This window comes from Nannospalax galili, unplaced genomic scaffold (assembly GCF_000622305.1).
Source record: "Nannospalax galili isolate Female #2095 unplaced genomic scaffold, S.galili_v1.0 scaffold1228, whole genome shotgun sequence".
In the NCBI taxonomy this organism is placed as follows: Eukaryota; Metazoa; Chordata; class Mammalia; order Rodentia; family Spalacidae; genus Nannospalax; species Nannospalax galili.
The window spans coordinates 39,386-58,520 of record NW_008358413.1 but is presented as its reverse complement, the minus strand read 5'-3'; the positions used below and the strand labels follow the sequence as shown (position 1 = coordinate 58,520).

General features: G+C 40.1%; 1 protein-coding gene across 1 annotated transcript in view; it reads left to right on the top strand.

Annotated features, from left to right (window-relative positions):
- Positions 1-19,135, top strand: part of Acaa2 (acetyl-CoA acyltransferase 2) — a 41,969-nt gene that overhangs the window by 13,226 nt on the left and 9,608 nt on the right. Inside the window, exons 3-7 of the mRNA XM_008821680.3 lie at positions 9,492-9,620; positions 11,721-11,837; positions 14,004-14,151; positions 16,742-16,917; positions 17,458-17,587. Coding sequence (XP_008819902.1) covers positions 9,492-9,620; positions 11,721-11,837; positions 14,004-14,151; positions 16,742-16,917; positions 17,458-17,587 — 700 coding nt within the window. The remainder of the gene's footprint in view (positions 1-9,491; positions 9,621-11,720; positions 11,838-14,003; positions 14,152-16,741; positions 16,918-17,457; positions 17,588-19,135) is intronic.

Sequence of the window (19,135 nt, the reverse complement as noted above, 5' to 3'; positions counted from 1 at the left end):
TATTGGTCAATGGTTTTATTCTCATCTTTGTCTCATTTTGGTATCAGGATAACTGTCTTCATAAAATGAGTAAGAAAGAAATCTGCCTTCTGTTTCTAGGAAGAGTTTGTCAATAAATGGCATTAATTCATCTTTAAATGTTTGATAGAATTCTTTGCCAAAACCATTCTTGACTTTTTTATGAGTAGTTATTAAAAATTTTTCCATTGAATCTATTCCTTTATTGTGGGTCTATTCTGATTGTTTCTTCTTGAGTCAATTTGAATTGCTTGTGCCTTTTTAGAGTTTTCCCATTCATTTAATTTGTCTAATTTATTTTTTATTTTATTTATTTTTTAAGTATTTTATTTGTTGTTTTTATTTTATGTGTATAAGTGTACTGTTTGCATATATGTAAGTCTACCTGTGTCATGCAATGCCTGCCAAGGTCAGAAGAGGGTATTGGATCCCCTGGAACTGGAGTTATGGATGGTTGTCAGCCACCATATGGGTAGTGGGAACTTTGAACCTGGGTCTTCTGCAAGAGCAGCCAGTGCTCTTAACTGCTGGGCCATCTCTCCAGCCCTCTATTTCTTTCTATTTTATGTCTGTGAGTATTTTACCTGCATGTATATAAGTGCAGTCATGTCATGCAATGCCTGAGGAGGACAGAAGATGGTGTTGGACCACCCAAAACTAGAATTATAGATGGTTGTTAGCCACTGTGTGGGTACTGGGAACTGAACCCCAGTCCTCTGCCAGAGCAGCCAGAGAGCCATTGCTCTTAACTGCTGACCTATCTATTCAGCCCCTAATTTGTCTAATTACTTGTTATATGTGTGATTCTCATTGCAGTAGTTAAATTGTATGTGATCACCTTTTTAGTAAATTAGCAAAACTGTTAAAAGACCAAGTTGTAGGTACTTGGGATGGGTCTTGGTCCCCTTCATCCACGTTATCAACAGTTTTTATTTGTTGTGGTTTTGTAGGAACAGAAAACCCTTTAAGTTGTTTCCTTTCACTAGCTGGAAGCTTAACTCCTTGGGTTTCTTGCCCTGAGGTCACTATATCCATTGTTATAATACCAAGCTGGAGGCCTCTCTGTAATTGTGATAATCTCCTTATCAATAGCAGCATCTCTTCCAGGGCATAACCTTGGTGGCAACATGAAGCTCCTAGTGTTCTCTTTCTCTCCACCCTGTACATTTTGTATTTCTATCTGCCCCACTTGCTCTTTTCTATTGTACATCTGCATAAAACTTATCAGTAATAACCAAGTCATAGATTCAACATTAGGCTTTCTTGAAATTCCCTTTATTATCTTTTCATTAGCCTCGGGTGAAGGCAACCAAATATGACAGGAATGACCTCTAGCTTAGTTGCTGTTTAAGTCCTTGCTTCCTGTGGAATTACGTTGCCCTCAGCACAGCTTTCTTCCAGACTCCTACTAGAATGGTTCATGAAGTTCTGCTTACAGCATTCAGCAATTTTTCTTGTCCAAAGTTCCAAAGTCCTTCAGATTCCTCAATTAAAAACAACACGGTCAGGTTCTTCATAGTAACATCACACTCTCTGGTACCAAGTTCTGTGTTAGTTATTCTCCTGTTTCTGTGATAAAACTCTATGACCAAGACATTTTATAGATGAAAGAGGGATAGGAGTCAAACACCATGACAGAGTCAACAACCAGAACAGAAAGCTAAGCACTCACATTTTCAATGACTCATAGGAGTAGAGACAGCACTGGAAGAGAGACAAGGCTATGAGCTCTTAAAATCCACCCTTAGTGAAGAGCTTCCTCCAGCACAACCACATCTCCTAAAGGTCCCACAACCCTCCCAAAATAACATCACTGACTGACCAAGTATTCAAACATTTGAGCATATGGGAGACACTCCTTCAAATCACCACAGAGATGGAGTGTAGCTGCAAGGTGAAAGGCATAACTGTTGTCTGGAGCAGGAAATGGTGGATTTAGGTTCGGATGGGTAAGCAGGTGGACGGGCCAAGCCCTAGGTGGTTAAGCAAAGCCCTAGGGACAGTTGGGAGTTCTCTGTCTGCTGGTCCTTGAAATACACAATATATCAGATGATAGGTTGGTGTGGGAGCCATGGCCATCAGGGAGCTAGGTGTCCACCACGTGATGGGATCCAGGTGAATCCAGTTGGGCTGGTCAAGAACCTGGTTAAATGGACTACCTCTCAGGAAGGTAGATTGATCTTCACACTTGCTAAACAGATAGGAGCAATAATTTTTCTTTTAACGAGATAATGTATTTTTCCTTCCCAGAATTCTTTTCCCCCAGTGCAGTAGCTTACAGAAACACAGCCATATAGTTTCATAAATCAGTCCACTTACAGAAAAATGTAACTTTTCTTCTCTTTTCCAAGCATGCTTTCCCTAACACTTTGGGCTTTTCTCTTTCTGTCTTGTGGCGCTTGTCCACCACGTGGCTGACCTTGATGCCTGCTTAGCTCAAAAAGGCATTCCCTTTCCCCTTTTCTGCTTTGTCTTCCTCCTCAGGGCAACTGCTAAGATTTACAGGCTGCCTGCCCTGGAGTTTTTCATTTAAACTCTCATAAAATTGTTCTTCAGTTTCCTTTTGAGTATGTTCTTAAATTCTTTTTATTAATGAAACTAAGAATTCCAAGAGAGGACCCTGATTTCCCTAGTAACTGATAGGGCTCAGATTCAGGCAACCCCAGACCCAGAAACCATAAGGCCCCTAAGAGGAACTGAGTCGACCAACTCCTAGCCACCTGCAAGTTACCAAAAGCAGCTCGGGAAATTAATGACCAATGAATTGTGATCACCAGAGCATGCTCCACAGGCTGACAAACAGGTTTCCCAAGCCCTTAGCTGCAATTAATTCCTGGAACCCTGTAATTGTAGAAAACATGGTCTATAGTAGATGTTTTCTTCGATAAGTTTCACCAGGTACAGACCCCGCACCCTCCCTGAGCAAGCAGCCCCCAAAACAGTCCCAAACAGCAGAAAAATATTATCTTTTTCCACATTCTGTCCGTTTATAAGCTACCCCTCTGCAGCCATTAGGCTGCTGGTTCTTCCTCACACCCGAGTTGAAGACCAGCCCCACCAAACCCAATTAAACTCTTGCTTTGCCAGAGTCCTCTTTGCTTCTGTTTCGTGGCGATCCAGACCCCTGCCACCTTTTTCTCTAACAGTAACATGTTCAGTCTAAATTTACCATGATAAATTTATAAGGTGGCACACTTTCGAATCCCAGAAATGTCATTTATCGGTTTGTGCTGCATGAATGGTACTAGTTAAACAGTGCTTCTTACTTTTTCTTCCAGGACACATTCATCCTATACCATCAAAATGAAGTCAAAAGCTGCTTGGAAAATGGAGTCTTTCTGGGCAAGGCACAGCATGAAAACCCACTTTTTACATAGTATGGAGTTAGAGTAGGGCATAGCCTGATGTCAGCATTTCTCCTCAGACTGCCTGCAAGGGTAAACAGATAGGTGGAATACTCTGTAAGTCTTGCCCACTTTTCTGAATTTTTCAGAAAAGTGTAATCTCATCTTTTCTTCTTTACACCTCTTTTCTAACCATGCTTTCCCTAATGGCTTTGGGTTGCCCCAATATTTTGGGTTTCTCTATCCTTTTCTTTACAACTCTCTTCTCTTCCCTGCCATATGACATAGTGAAACAAATTAAGATCACTAATGTATTTTTATTTCTATTTTAATTAAATTTTATGAGTATTTCGACTGCATGTATGTAAGTGCATCATATGTGTGCAGTGTTTATGGAGGCCAGAAAACAGCAGTGGATCCCTTGGAACTGGAGTTACAGGTGGTTGTTAGCTGCCATGTGGGTGCTGAGAACAGAGCCTGGGTCCACTGAAAGAGAAGCCAATGCTTTTAACTGCTGAAGACATCTCTCCAGCCATTATTGTAAATCTTAAGTGAAACTCAGTGCTATCAGGATTGTTAAATATCTTTGCACATCATTTCATTAATTTAAATTCTGTTTAACTCTTGAAAATTTGTGTTTCAATTAGGACACACTGATGTAAAAATCTTAAAAAGACATTTCCTTTTTTTTTTCTTAAAATGGACACCAACAGAGAAAAGAAAAACTTCACAGAGATAAACCCTGCATTACAATTTAAGGATTTTTTCCAAGATTCTCATATGCATATATGCAAAAACTTAAGTTAAGTATACCAAGAGTATCAACTGGGAGGCTGGAGACGTGACTCAGTATATAAGGAGCTTTCACACAACTATGATTTGGATCCCCAGAACCCATGCCAAAGTCAGATGAGCATGGGGCCTGCCTGAAATTGAAGAATGTAGAGGTGCAGACAGGAAATTCCTGGAACAATCTGGCTGGCTGGACTAGCAGAGAAACAAGTTCAAGTTCAGTGAGAGGTTTTTAACACGCATGTATTAGAAGGTGGAGAGGGATCAAGGAAGACACCAGACATCAACCTCTGGCTTCCACATATATGTGCATACTCATTACATACACCTATACCCACCTATGTGGCCACACATATGCAGATATACACACATGCACACCACACACATAAAAAAATTCAATTTAGGCATGTCTAGGATGAGCTCAAATGTAAGACCTATACAGACCAAGTGGCCACAGGTGTAGAGTTACAAAGACATGCAAATTACAACAGGGCTCTCAGCACTTAATTCTCACACCCCACATTTTTCTTACATCTCTGTACTTCTAGTTACTACTTTAAATTTAGTACATGCAAGGTAACTAAGTAATCCTCTCTTATTTACATTATGCATTTCGTCTAGATCTTTAACATTTGAAATGGTCAATAAAACTATTGAGATACAAAAAAAAAAGACCAAGTTATAGGTAGGCCTTTTGGCACATGCCTATAATACCAGCCTATGGGAAGCTAAGGCAGGGATTCTAGAGTTCCAAATCAGCCTAGGCTACATGAGTTCAAGGCCAACCTGGGCTGTACAGTAAGACCCTGCCTTAAAAAAAAAAGTCGGAGGATATCGGAGGATATGCTCAGCATGGAACATGTATTTAACATGTAGCACAGTGCCATGCACAATTAATATACACAATGAATTTTTTAAAGACAGAATTACAGAAAATTTACTTTATAGCAGGCCTGTGAGATGGCTCAGTAGCTCTCAGAACCCACATAACTATCAGAGAGAACTGACTGCACAGAGTTGTCCTCTGACCTGTACACACACACACACATCATGCACACTCAGACCCATACCATACACACACAATAATAATAAATTATTTACATTTACTTTAAAGAGCAAATTGGCTTCTATTTGCAGTTCTAGAATTGAGTGACTTCTTGTTCCATAGCGTAGAATCAGCATTTTTCCCTGAGGAGGGCAGAGGAGATTGGTTTCATAGCAGAAGACTCCTGAAGCAAGCAGAAATAGGACAAAAAGCAAACTGGTTATTTCATAGTCACTTTCCTCATAGGGTGAAAGAAGGGTGCTTCCTTATTACACTTCATTACAGTCAGCTCAGGCTGGCTGATCTCTCCTGGTTTAGAACTGGCCTTTTTGGAAGTGCAATCGATGACGTGGAACGTAGCAAAAGTGGCTGTCTTCCGCTTTGCTTTGATGATCTGAGGCCTGGTGTAGGAGGCTAGTCTACTATTCTATTGATCCCAGGGTCAAGTTCCTGTCAGCCTCTGGCTGCATTTTTGCTAAGAGATAATAAGCAGGTTACTATTTTGAGATATCTCATTTAATGAATATTCTTGATTTGCTAGCATTAAGCTTATAGCCAATAATCTAAATCATGTCTGAATAAGTTTATCTTACATATATGTTTTCTTTTTCATGAGAGACATATACTTCTTGCACTTTAGAACACTAGATACTTCTGTATTATGATTGGATTATGATTGGGAACCATTTTAACTAACAGAATCATAAAAAAAGCACAAAAATGCAAACAACATGGCATTAAGTAGACTATAAGATAATTGTTTATAGGACTAAATATAAAACAAGAAATCAAAGTATCAGTATCATCTTGCTCAACATCTACTGGAAAGTATCATCAGACAACTCAAAATCTGGGAACAATTGTGAAGGTATTCTAAGAATTGATTCTGAGATTCCAATACAAGTTTAGCAAGATGGTGTATTTGCAGGTAATAGGTTTGTGAATAACAAGAACCTACTGTTTTTTTGAACTTGCATGCCTATGTCCTCACTAAATGTGAAGGGTATTCAAGCTCTAACTGCTGTTAACAGTGCTGCTATATTCTGCTCTAAGAATTTGCAGTATGTTGTCTGAGGCTAAGGAATTCTTTGGAACTTTTTCAAAGGTAAGTTCTGAAGAAAAATTTATGGCTTAGAGTAAGAAGCAACTTTAGAGATTTTGTAGACTTCTAGGCCTGTTTAACTCATAAGGACACTTCTGGAGAGTTTTTTAAAAAGTTGCCCAATTTGGCAAGGCAGTCCAGCACAGTCATGCTTAGAGTGCAGATTTTCAGACATCTCTTTCTGTTGTGCTAAAGCTCTTCCTACAGTTTTAAGTATCTTACTGTTAAAACTGGCTTCAGAGTCATCTGTGGGAACACATGGAAAGGATGTGATGGAAAGTAAAAATGATTTACTTTCTGGAAAACAGCAGCCAAAGTTGATGTCTGGTTCATCTGCATCATGCAGAGGCCCATACTAGAATACGTGTATAGGGAAAGATATACTAATGCATTTGCCGAGCTCTCCAAAACTAGTCTCCATTCTGTCAGGCTCAGATTTAACCTAACTCTTCAATCAAAATCACTCTGCTCCTGCCTTTACAACCTAGACACTTGTAAATCCGTTTGCAGACTACTCTCCCCACATGAAGAAATGAGAGATAGTCACAGCAAAGCTCATGCTGCTAGGGAATGGTATCATCCACATTCCAGTTCAGGTCTCCTAATTGTAGCCCAATATTCTTTCTGTTGACTCAAATTTCTGTATATATTTTTCTTAATTAAAAACAACAACCACAGTCCTATTTTATGGTCTAGGGAGATGCTCAGTGGGTAAAGTGCTTACCAGAGTTCAGATCCCAGTACTTGTGAAGATGCTGGGTGGTTGTGGCAATCTGTTTAGCATGTGGGATTCAGAGACAGGAGATCCCCTGAGTAAGCTGGCTTGTTAGACTAGCCAGATTGTAAGCCCTGGATTCAAGTGAGAGATGTTGCCTCAATATATATGGTGAACAATGATTGAGAAAAACACCCAGTGTCAATTCTGGCCTCCCTGTGCGTGCACACACACACACACACACACACACACACCCATACACCTATACTCAAAAAAAAAAAGCCCACCTTATTTTATCCATAGGTAAATACACAGAATACTGTAAGAGAAGTAAACACAAGCAGACCTTGCCTAAAATATGTTCAGTAGCATTGATTTGTAAATAAGATGATTTCACTTTAAACAATGAAGTATTTAGCATGTGGATCATTTTCCTTCCCCGTCCACCTGTATTTAAAGCCACTAACCCATAAATGTGCAAAATGTGCTGAATTCAATTTGGAAACATTTCAAATCTGTATAAAAGAATAGTATGGTAAACAACCTAAAACACTACCTTTATAGACCAGGGTTCTAGTTTGCTTTCAGTTGCTGTGACAAAACACTGACCAATACTCAACACTCAAGAAATATCCCACAGACCTGGTCACAGGCCAGTCCAATGGAGGCAATTCCCCAGTTGAGGCTTCCTCAACCCAGGTGTATCAAGTTGATAGTAAAGCTATCCAGCACAACCAGTTCTTCACCTTTTTATGAATTTGAGCCCTTCCTGTAGTAAAAGTTGTCATAATCATAAAATAGTGATATTTTCAGTTACTAATAATCATGCTTTATATAAATTTCATTGGTTACAATCCTACCACAGTGCAAAGCATCTCTCTCTCTCTCTCTCTCTCATGTGTGTATGTTTATGTGTATGTGCATGTTGGCCAGAGGTTGATATGAGGTGATGAGGTGTCTTCCTCAATCACTTCACCTTATTTTTTTGAGGCAGAGTCTCTGACTGAATCTGGAGCTCCTCAGTTAGCTAGACTAACTAATCAGTAAATACCAAGGATCCTTCTGCCTCTTCCTCCACAGCACCACGATTATGGGTGCACAGGACTGTGCGCTGGGAGTTCTTTTTTTTTTTAAGCCAAACTCATCCTCATGCTTAAACAATAAGCATTTCATTAACTGCCCTGGTCTCCTGTTTTTTGTTTTGTTTTTAAGTTATTTTATCTGTTCTTACTCAAAGTGTGGTCTTTGGACTAGCAGCGTCAGCATCAGCAGAAAAATGCTTAGAAATGCAGTCTCAGGCAGCCCTGGACTATTGATTCAGAAACTGCATTTTAACAGAATGTTCCAGAATGTGTTTTAGTTTGAAGAGCAGTGGTTTACTCGCACCTCTTTTCCTCCTGATATTTGCTCATCTGCCTCTGCCCTAACTTGTACTTCTCAACTTGTTTCACAATATAATTATTTTGATGCACTGAACAGTAACTAGTAACGATACATCCACCCCCAGCCTTTTTGAACCCCTGAGCCAGGGTTCAAAACCACAGTCTGCTACCTCCTGTGACTTTGAGATAGCCTCTTCCTTATATAAGTAGCTCTCATTGTTATAAGCTGTTATAAATTTCTGTCTTATATTGAAGGATTTAATATGTATATGTGCTAAGTAGCAAGAAAATTTAGTGTGTGTGTGTGTATGTGTATACATATATATACTATATATGTATAATAGTATATTTAAAGTCCAGTTGAGACCCTATCTCAAAAACAGTTGACCATGGTTATAAAACATTATAAAATTTCAGGGGCTGGAAAGATGGCTCAGCGGTTAAGAGCGCTGACTGCTCTTGCAGAGGACTTGGGTTCAGTTCCCAGCACCCACATGGCAGCTACGAACCGTCCTTAACTCCATTTCTAGGAGAATCCAAAGCCCTCTCTGACCTCTGAGGCATTGCACGACACGGATACACTCACATACATGCAGGCAATACATTCATACTCATAAAATAAAAATAATAAATACTTTTTTTTTTTTTTTGTCTTTCTTTTGAGACAGGGTCTCCCAGTAGCCCCAGCTGGCGTGGAACTCACTATGTAGACCAGGCTGGCCTTGAACTCACAGAGATCTGCCTGCCTCTGTCTCCCGAGTACTGGGATTAAAGGTATGTGCCACCATGCCCGGCATAAATTTTTTTTTTAATTATATTTCAAATGTTTTTATGACATTTTGGTACACTGAAGAATGATTAAGATGATATATTCTGTTATATGTATTTTGCCATAATCAAACAATGGAAAATTCAGCATTGACTAATTTATCATTTTTATTTAAATCATAAACACATATACACTGTCTCTATATGCATGTATCCCTCCCTGGAGTCATATAATTTATCATTTTTGCTAGATTGCCAACAATTCATTTCTTTTTTGCTTATTCCTACTGCTTTGTTTTATAGCGTGAATCTTTTTCTTGTCCAGAGTTCCTCAGATGCTATATACCTGGCGAGGCATGTGGGTTTACGAGTGGGAGTTCCAACAGAGACTGGAGCCCTCACTCTCAACAGACTCTGCGGCTCTGGTTTCCAGTCTATTGTGAGTGGATGTCAGGTACAGACAGCCTTTTACTTAATTCTCTGAACATAAGTTAATAGCTACTGGAAGGAAGGCCCCACTTCAATACTCTAGCTTTTGATTTCCCAGTACCTATTAGGAGAGTCCAATTTGACTTTTCTTGGAAAAATATTCACAGGAAGAAAATAGTTTTTTAAAAGCATTAGATTTTAAGTAGAACCTTCAAGTAGAATGAGTCTGTCAAAAAGGACATATTATGGGCTGGAGAGATGGCTCAGCGGTTAAGAACACTGACTGTTCTTGCAGAAGACCCAGGCTCGAATCCCAGCACCCACATGGCAGCTATCAGCTGTCCGTAACTCCAGTTCCAGTGGATCTGATAGCCTCTTCTGTCCTCTGCAGGCATTGCAGGACTTGGGTGCACTTATCTACATGCAGGCAATACACGCATACACATAAAATAAAAATAATAAAATATATTTTTAAACAGGACATATTATAGCTGGTCATGGTGGCGCATGCCTTTAATCCCAGCACTCAGGAGGCAGAGGCAAGCAGATCTCTGTGAGTTCCAGGCCAGCCTGGTGTGCATAGTGAGTTCCAGGCCAGCTGGGGCTACAGGGAGACACTGTCTCAAAAAGACCGAAAAAAAAAAAGGACATATTATATGATTCCACTTTATATACCTAGAATAGTCAAATTCGTAGAGACGGAAAGTAAAATGATGTAGTCCGGGGGCTAGGGTAGGAGAAGGCTCATGTTTAATGGGTATGAGAGATCAGCTGGGCAAAATGAAGAGTTCTGCATGTGAATGGTACTGATGGTCACACTGAATGTGAATATTTTTAATACCAGTGGATTAAAATGGTTAAAAATGGTTAAATGGCAAAATTTTGTTACCTATATTTTGCCACCGTTAGTTTTTGTGTACTTTGCTGTGGTTTTTAAAGCTAATCATGACTGTCATTTTCAGTAAGTACTTCCTGTGTGCCTGACGCTACGCTAGATTTACACTGAGTGTCTTATTTAGTCTTCACAGTCATGCTGTGAAACGAGAACCATTATTGCTATTCCCATTTTATTGACTAGAACTGATTATTAAAAATATTAACAGTTGCTAAACCATAGAGGCAGAATTTGAGGCCTCAGCAAACTGCCTGGGAGGCCATTTGAAAGACCTAATAAAGACTGCAAAGCAAGGAGGGGAGTTGAAATTTAAGAATATTCCAGAAAACGTGTTTTGTTACAGAGGAACCTGAATTATGCTGTTGGAAGGAGTACAAACTGGAATGGCCTCTATAGGGCAGAGTGGGCAAGGGTGCTTGCTTCCTTGAGCACAGGGGAGGAGAATCCAGTAAATTCTATTGTATTTATAAAAATGTTCCCATTACAAAATAAGGTAATAGACACAGATCTATTATAATGATGTTATTGTCATGTTAGTCTCTATAACAATAGACATTAAATAGTTAGTGGTCTCGACCTTCCCAGCATTAATGTTAGACACCAGGTTTTTGGAGGCTTGTTGAATCTTTTCTGAGAGATGGAAACAGCCAAAAGATCTGGAAGAATAAAATGGTTCCTTTTATAAACCTCATAGATTAACTAGCTCTTGCAAACATCTGGTCTTTAGATGTATCTATTAATAGGTTAATTTTTTTGCTTTTTTTAATAGATTTGTCCTTCATTATCTGTCACATATTTATGCCATGTATTATTATCTCTGTAGATTTTCAAGATTAGTATTAAGAATTCCTGTACTTAGAGCTGGGTGTAGCTCTCATCCGTAATCTCAGTGCTTCATGGCTAAGGCAGGGTTGCCACACCTTCAAGGACAGACTAGGCTACCAGAATGAGACCCTGTCTCAAAAAAAAAAAGGGGAAAAAAAGCTATTCTTAGACAAAATAGGCATGGTATGTTCTCAGGCACACATAATTGAAGTCTTTTCATTTACCCCCTTGTATCTTGGAAATAAGATTCTTTAACAGCAACTTTAGAATGACTTTAAGCATTTCCTTTTAAGATATTATAAACTAAGAATGTATTAGAATTGCTCATAATTTGTAAAGTCTTTGTATTTCTGAACACATACTCTATGTATAATAAAAGGATTTTTGTTACCTCTTTTAAAACAGGAAATCTGTGTGAAAGATGCTGAGGTTGTTTTGTGTGGAGGGACAGAAAGCATGAGCCAGGCTCCCTACTGTGTCAGAAACATGCGCTTTGGAACCAAATTTGGATTGGATCTCAAGGTTAGGACTGTTAAATGTTAAAAATTATTTCCTATACTAATTATATGGGTAATTTTAGTAACATTTTAAGTGGGGAAAAAACTAATTTCAACCCAATTTTGTTAATGAAAGGCTTCCAAGATTTGCATGATTTAAAATGTACAGGTTATTCTAAAACTGTTAAGTTTTGACATTTGAGTGCTCATAGAACTAACGTGCAGAAGTGACCATAGGCATGGGAAAGTTGGAGGAAGAAAAGAAGTAGATTAGTTAGTAATCTGAGTAATTATATCTTTGCCATGCCTCCTGAAATATTTCTGGAGTAATATTCATTAAATACATTTCTTCTTCACAAAAAAGCGTTGTGTCTAAGTACACATTCTTCTGTTCCAAAGAGGTCAGACAAACGCTGACCCTTCCACCTCTGACAGCTGTGACATAAGAGGAACAGTTCTGATAAAGAATGATAGCCTACTGTCCTTCTCACAGGAAAGAGCTAATGGCATTTTATAGTGTTTAGCATTTTCCAGGGACTGGGGAGATGGTTCAGTGGGTAAGAGTACTTCCTGTACAAGCATGAAGATCTGAGGTCACATCCCAGATGTGTACACAAAAAGCTGTGTGTGAATATATGAATCTGTAACCCAGTGTTAAGGGGTCAAGACAGACAGATCCCAGGAATTCACTGGCCAGCCAGCCTAACTAAAGCAGAGAGCTTCCAGTTCAGTGAGAGACCCTTGAAGGAAGAAAGCAGAGAGTAATAAAGGAGAACACCCAGCATCCTCTTCTGGCCTCTATGCGCGCATGCACAGACACCCACACCCACACCCACACACTCACCTACATACACCATGCACATACACATGCACATACACCAAAATAAATAAATAAATAAATAAATAAATAATTTTTAGCATTTTCCAGTGCTGATAACTGACTTACACTGTTTGAGTTTCTCACCTGGGCTTTTGGAAACTAAAGGGGCAAAACTTAGAGAATAGGAGTATTTCAGACCCAGAATAACTTGAGGAACTCTGCAAAGACAGTAAGACAGAAGAGAAGGAGACAGAAGGAGCACAGTTAATCAGAGATTCCAACTGCTTGAGGACTAGTTGCCAATCTTTTCTCTTGAGGACCCTGTCCCAGGTTCTTTTCAGCCTAGTAGTAATTAATAGAGCCAGCTGTGCCTGTCACTAAAGGCCAGGGATGGAAAAGCAGCACAGACGTGTTCTTTCCTATAGGTCACTGTGCTAGATAGCTTTAGTGTCAACTTGACACACCTGGGCTGAGGGAGCCTCAATTGGGGAATTGTCTCCATTGGACTGGCCTGTGGCCATGTCTGTGGGGCATTTTCTTGATTGTTGAGTGATGGGCAGGTGGGCCTGTGTTGCATAAGAAAGCAAGCTGAGCAGGGACCAGGGGAGCAAGCCAGTAAGGAGTGTTCCTCCATGGCCTGTGCTCCAGCTCCTGCCTCCAGGTTCCTGCCCTGAGTTCTTACCTTGGGCTCCCTGATGAACTGTGACCCGGGAGATATAAGATAAATAAACCCTTTCCTCCCCAAGTTGGTAGTGGTCAGAGTGTTTTGTCACAGCAATGAAGAAACAAACCAGAATAGTCACAGAACAGGTTGACAAAGGAGCTGCAGGAAAGCATTCCATAACAACCCAGTGCCTGGCTTCTTAGCAAAGAATTTCACTTTTGATTGTAGGGTAACTTCCAGTCTTCTCTCCTTGCACATTTAGACTTCCACATTTAGAGTAAGATAAAATGTACATTCTATTTGTGAAACATTGGTATTTTTAAAATATATTGGCTCCTGGGGCCGGAGAGATGGCACAGTGGTTAAGAGCACTGGCTGCTTTTGCAGAGGACCTGGGTTCAGTTCCCAGCACCCATATGGTGACTAACGACTGTCTATAACTCCAGTTCCAGGGGATCTGATGCCCTCTTCTGGCCTCCATGGGCCCTGCATGATGTGGGTGCATTTATATTCATGCAGGCAATACACTCATATGCATAAAATAAAAAATAATAATAAATAAAATATATATTAGCTCCTTTAAAATAACCCAGAATCAAATATGGATATAAATAATAAGTAGAATTGTTACGTAAATTTAGAGAAACTATGACATGTTATTTCCAAAAATAATGCTTTGACAAATCATTCTTAATGTCTTTTTGTAGCTGGAAGATACTTTATGGGCGGGATTAACAGATCAGCATGTTAAACTGCCCATGGGACTTACTGCAGAGAATCTTGCTGCAAAACACAGCATAAGCAGAGAAGACTGTGACAGATACGCCCTGCAGTCCCAGCAGAGGTGGAAAGCTGGTCAGTACCCACAGGAAAGAGCATAGGAGAGATTTCATCCTTACGATTATAGTGATCATAACAGTGATGTTTGTTTAAAACTCCTAACTCTGAAAACTGCATTTTTGTTATATCTTTTGTTTTAGATATGAAATAATCTGTTACTGCAAAAATTAACTTGGAATTTCTCCTTTGAAATAAGTTAATTCTACTTTAAAAAGCAGTATTGTCACTTGACCCTATCTGAACACTAGGATTTGGTCCTAAATTGTTGTCAGCAGAACACCCTGAGACTTTTGATACACTCCACCAGAGGGGACTGCTTCCTGTGGAGACTGGAAGTATACAGTGTTAGCAGAACTAAAGTGGCTGGGTGTGGTGGCACATGTCTTTAATCCCAGCACTTGGGAGGCAGGAGCAGGCAGATCTCTATGAATTCAAGGCCAGCCTGATCTAAATAATGATTTCATTCAGGTCAACCAGGGCTACATAGTGAGACCCTGTCTCAAAAAAAGCAAAGCAAAACAACACAATTAACTCACCTTATTCAATAGACTACTACAGTCTAGTCTAGTCCATGGAGATTCAAAGTAGATATGATGTTTGACATATAATTGCCCTTTCCCATCAGCCATACTGTATTCATAAGGAGAGGTGACAGTCACCCTCTTTTTATGCCTCCTCCATTCCTAATTAAGAAGCATTACCCATGGCTTAGAGTTAACTAGTCTAACCCTACCTCTACTGCCTTAGGAAGCAAACTGCTGTCAAGTCAGTCCAGAATGAGCAACATGACAGTGGTTGACTTATCAATGACAGTCTGAAGGAAGTTACTAGTGTCTAAAGAAGGTTCTTTTAAAATAAACTATGATAAGCAAGTGGAAACTCTTACTTAGGGATGTTAAGTACTTCATGTAGTGAGGATGAAGTCCATCCAGAGGGAGGAGTGGAATAGAGCTCATTCCACCCAGCTCACCTGTGTTTTTTTCTGTTACACATTTCTAATAGGCAGTCTTGGTCTAGAGAGCCCAAAGATTTCTAGTTCTGCCTTGGAGAAATTATCTGCACTCAGTCAAGTCACTTATTCACTGATGGTCTATAAAATAGATGTAATAATATTTGCCCTTCTGTTTATCTTATAGAGTTGTTATTAAACTAAATAAAGGCAGATAAGGGAAGTTTTTCTGCCAACTGTAAAATGGTATTAAGGTTCATGTGGGGGCTGGGGAGATGGCTCAGTGGGTAGCAGTGTTGCTGCACAAACATGAGGCCCCAGTTTGACTCTCTACTACCTACATAAAAGCTGAGCATGGCCACACATCCCAGGAGCTAGCTGGTGAGCTTTGGGTTCAGTGAGAGACTCTTTCTCAAGGGAACAAGAATGACAGTGATAGAGCAGGATACCAGTCATCCTTCTCTGCTCTCTGCGTGCACACATTCACAGAACACATACACGCACGTGCACACGCGCGCGCACACACACACACACACACAACACAAATTAAGGTGTCATTTTTTTCCTGGCCTACCTATTTGAGAGACTCTTTCTCAAGGGAACAAGAATGACAGTGATAGAGCAGGATACCAGTCATCCTTCTCTGCTCTCTGCGTGCACACATTCACAGAACACATACACGCACGTGCACACGCGCGCGCACACACACACACACACACACAACACAAATTAAGGTGTCATTTTTTTCCTGGCCTACCTATTGCTAAAATGATAATTATAGTCCATTGTAATCCATGGTTCAAAGTGGATATGATTTTTTTCATGTAATTATATCAGTTAAAGCTCTTATAATCTGTTCAGGTTGTCTGTCACTATTACATTTCAGCCATCAATTGTTTGCTGGCATAAGCAACTTGTAATGGTTTAATTACTTATTATCTCACCCTCCCCAAAAGGTTTAATTCATTTAGTGCCATTACATATATAACCACCACTGCTATCAGTCTAACACAATCTCATAAGAAAAACATATAATTAAAAAATCCGAGTACGGGCCAGACATGATGACACATGCTTTAGTCCCAGCACTTGAGAAGCAGAGGCAGGTAGATATCTGTGAGTTTGAGACCAGTTTGGTCTACATAGCAAGTTCCAGGCCAGCCAGGGATACAGATTGAGATAGTAAGACCCTATCACAAAAAAACAAAAACAAAACAAATCAGAGTAGGGGCCAGGGTTATATCTCAGTAGGTAAAGTAGGAACCTCAGTTCAGATCCCCAGGACCCAAATTAAGCCAGGCATGTATAATCCCTGTGTTCCTAAGGCAAGATGGGAGATGGAGATAGAATCTCTGGAAACTCCCTGGCCAGCTACCTGGTTATACATAGAGAGCCTACCTCAAGGTGGAAGGTAAGGACTGACACATAAGGCTCTTATCTGACCTCCACCATATCATCACATCATGGCATGCTGTATATGCATTGACTCATGGCAGTATACAAAATCCTCCAAAGGAAGCAACATGTTAAACAGAAAGGGCTCATATTAAAGTGCCCTCTGAACAGTGGGCAAACCAAAAGTTAAACTGAAGAATATGATTTTTCTTGTTTCTCTTTTTAATTTTCATTCTTACAGTAGTCTCTCTACTATTTCAGCTAATGATGCTGGCTACTTTAATGAGGAAATGGCACCAATTGAGGTGAAGACAAAGAAAGGCAAACAAACAATGCAAGTGGATGAGCATGCTCGGCCCCAAACAACCCTGGAGCAGCTACAGAAACTGCCTCCAGTGTTCAAGAAAGAGGGAACTGTCACTGCAGGGAACGCATCGGTGGGTGTCCCAGCACATCAGCACATAGCCTTCCCACTGGGTTCTTGCAGAGTGATCATGAACACTCTTCCAGACACTTGTAGGCACTTTCTAGTCTTGAGTTGTTTAACGTAAACCAGTAGTGTTTATCTTTTGTTAATTTTTTTCATAGTCTAAAACAAAATGTTTTAGCTAGGTCCTGATAATAATCTGGCTTCGTAGTCTTTTCAGAATGTCAAAAGGAAATCTCTTAGTTTGTTATGTTAATTTTTATCTTTTTCTTTCTTGCATATATAATTCAGATTTCTTTTTACATCTGCTTGTATTGGATGACAAGCTTTTCTTTGACATTCTTGGTGAGGTTGTATGCCATACCTAAAACAATCCTCATAGACCCCCTATGTCCCCAGTACTTCTAGTGGCATCCCAAATTATGCCTGTATTTCCTATGTACCGCCCTATTCCAATTCTACTTCATTGGTAATGCTACACCATTAGCTTGAACCTTGATTAATTGTATTCTTTTTACCAGTTAGTTAATTTACTGCTTTTGTTTTGAAGGGGGTATCTGATGGTGCTGGAGCTGTCATCATAGCTAGTGAAGATGCTGTTAAAAAACATAACTTCACACCACTAGCCAGAGTTGTCAGCTACTTTGTGTCTGGATGCGATCCCTCTATCATGGGTATCGGTAAGTTTAGCATGGGAACTGTGATATACTTCTAGGGTCAGGGTCAAGGTCACTGTGGAGATCAGTCATTTAACAAGTCATCTTTTAAAAAAATACTTTATTATTTTAATTTTATATGTATGAGTCATTGCCTGCATGCGTGTAAGTGCACCTATGTCGTGCAATGCCTGTGGAGGTCAGAAAAAGGCATCCGATCCCCTGGAACTAGAGTGACAGACTGTTGTTAGCCGCCAGATGGGTGCTGGGAACAGAATCCTGGTCCTCTACAAGAGCAACCATGGCTTTTAATTAACTGCTAAACCATCTCTCCAGACTCTTAACACATCATCTTTAAGAAGAACTGTTCTAGACATAACAGGAGTCCAAGACCATGTAAATTCTCTATGGACGGCAATCATATCTCACTTAACATACAGAAAACAATAGAAGGGCCTGGGACTGTAGCTCAGAGGTAGAACTCTTGCCTAGAATGTGTAAGACCTAGATTTGATCCCTAGCACCAGAGGAAGGCTTTGACTCATCCTACCATGACCACATGCCTCAAGGAAAAGCCTTCCTCAGTGTATGAATTTCAGATTCTTGACAGAACTAAAGATTTTTCTATGAGCTTGGGCCTTTTTTGACTAATTAATTTGGTTTTCAAGATAACTGTCAAGATGGAAGGAAGGTAATGTATCGCTACCTCAGACCTACAGTGTATCCCTGCAGGTCTTGTTCAGATAACACCGTGAATGCTGCCAGGGTTAAGTTAACCCCGAGATGCATTTACAGCCATGCTTTTCAGACAAGACTTAGCTCTGGATGGAATTCCCAGGAAAGAAACATGACTGGAGTGGTATCCAACATTTCCAAGTCTGCTGTACTGGTTCCTACCCTAACTGATCATCAAAACCCACATGCAATCTCATCCTTGAAGATTTTGTTCCAGTAGATCTGAATATAAGAGTTGTTTGGGGTTTTTGTTTTTTTCCCCTGAATACAAGAGCTTTGATGACCTACTGGATTTCTCTGATCTCCTAATAGTTCTATTTTTGATTTAACCTCACGTAATGGATTTCGATAGAGTAGCATTAGCTGGTGAGTAAAGAAAATGTTTTCCTTGCTTAGAGTCCCTGGCATGAATGCTTGTCACTGTAGAATTGTCCTTGGAGCTTGAGGAGAGCTAGGCATGTCAAGTGGTTCTCAGTGTCAGATGCCTTCATCACCTAGAAGCTCATCTATTACTGACAGTGTGGGATAAGCAAGGTGTGGTAGTTTAAATGAGAAGTGTCCCCATAGGTTCAAGTATTTGAACACTTGGTCAGTTGGTGCTACTGTTTGGGGAAGGTCATGGACCTTTAGGAGACCTTGCTGGAGGAAGCATGTCACTGGGGCTGGGCTTTGGGAGTTCATAGCTTTGCCCTATTTCCGGCTTGCTCTCTTCCTGCTTCCTGTGAGTAGTTGAAGATATGAATGTTCAGCTTTCTGCCTGGGCTGCCTCCTGCCATGCCTTCCTCACTGTGATAGACTCATCCATCTGGAACTATAAGCCCAAATAAACTCTTCCTT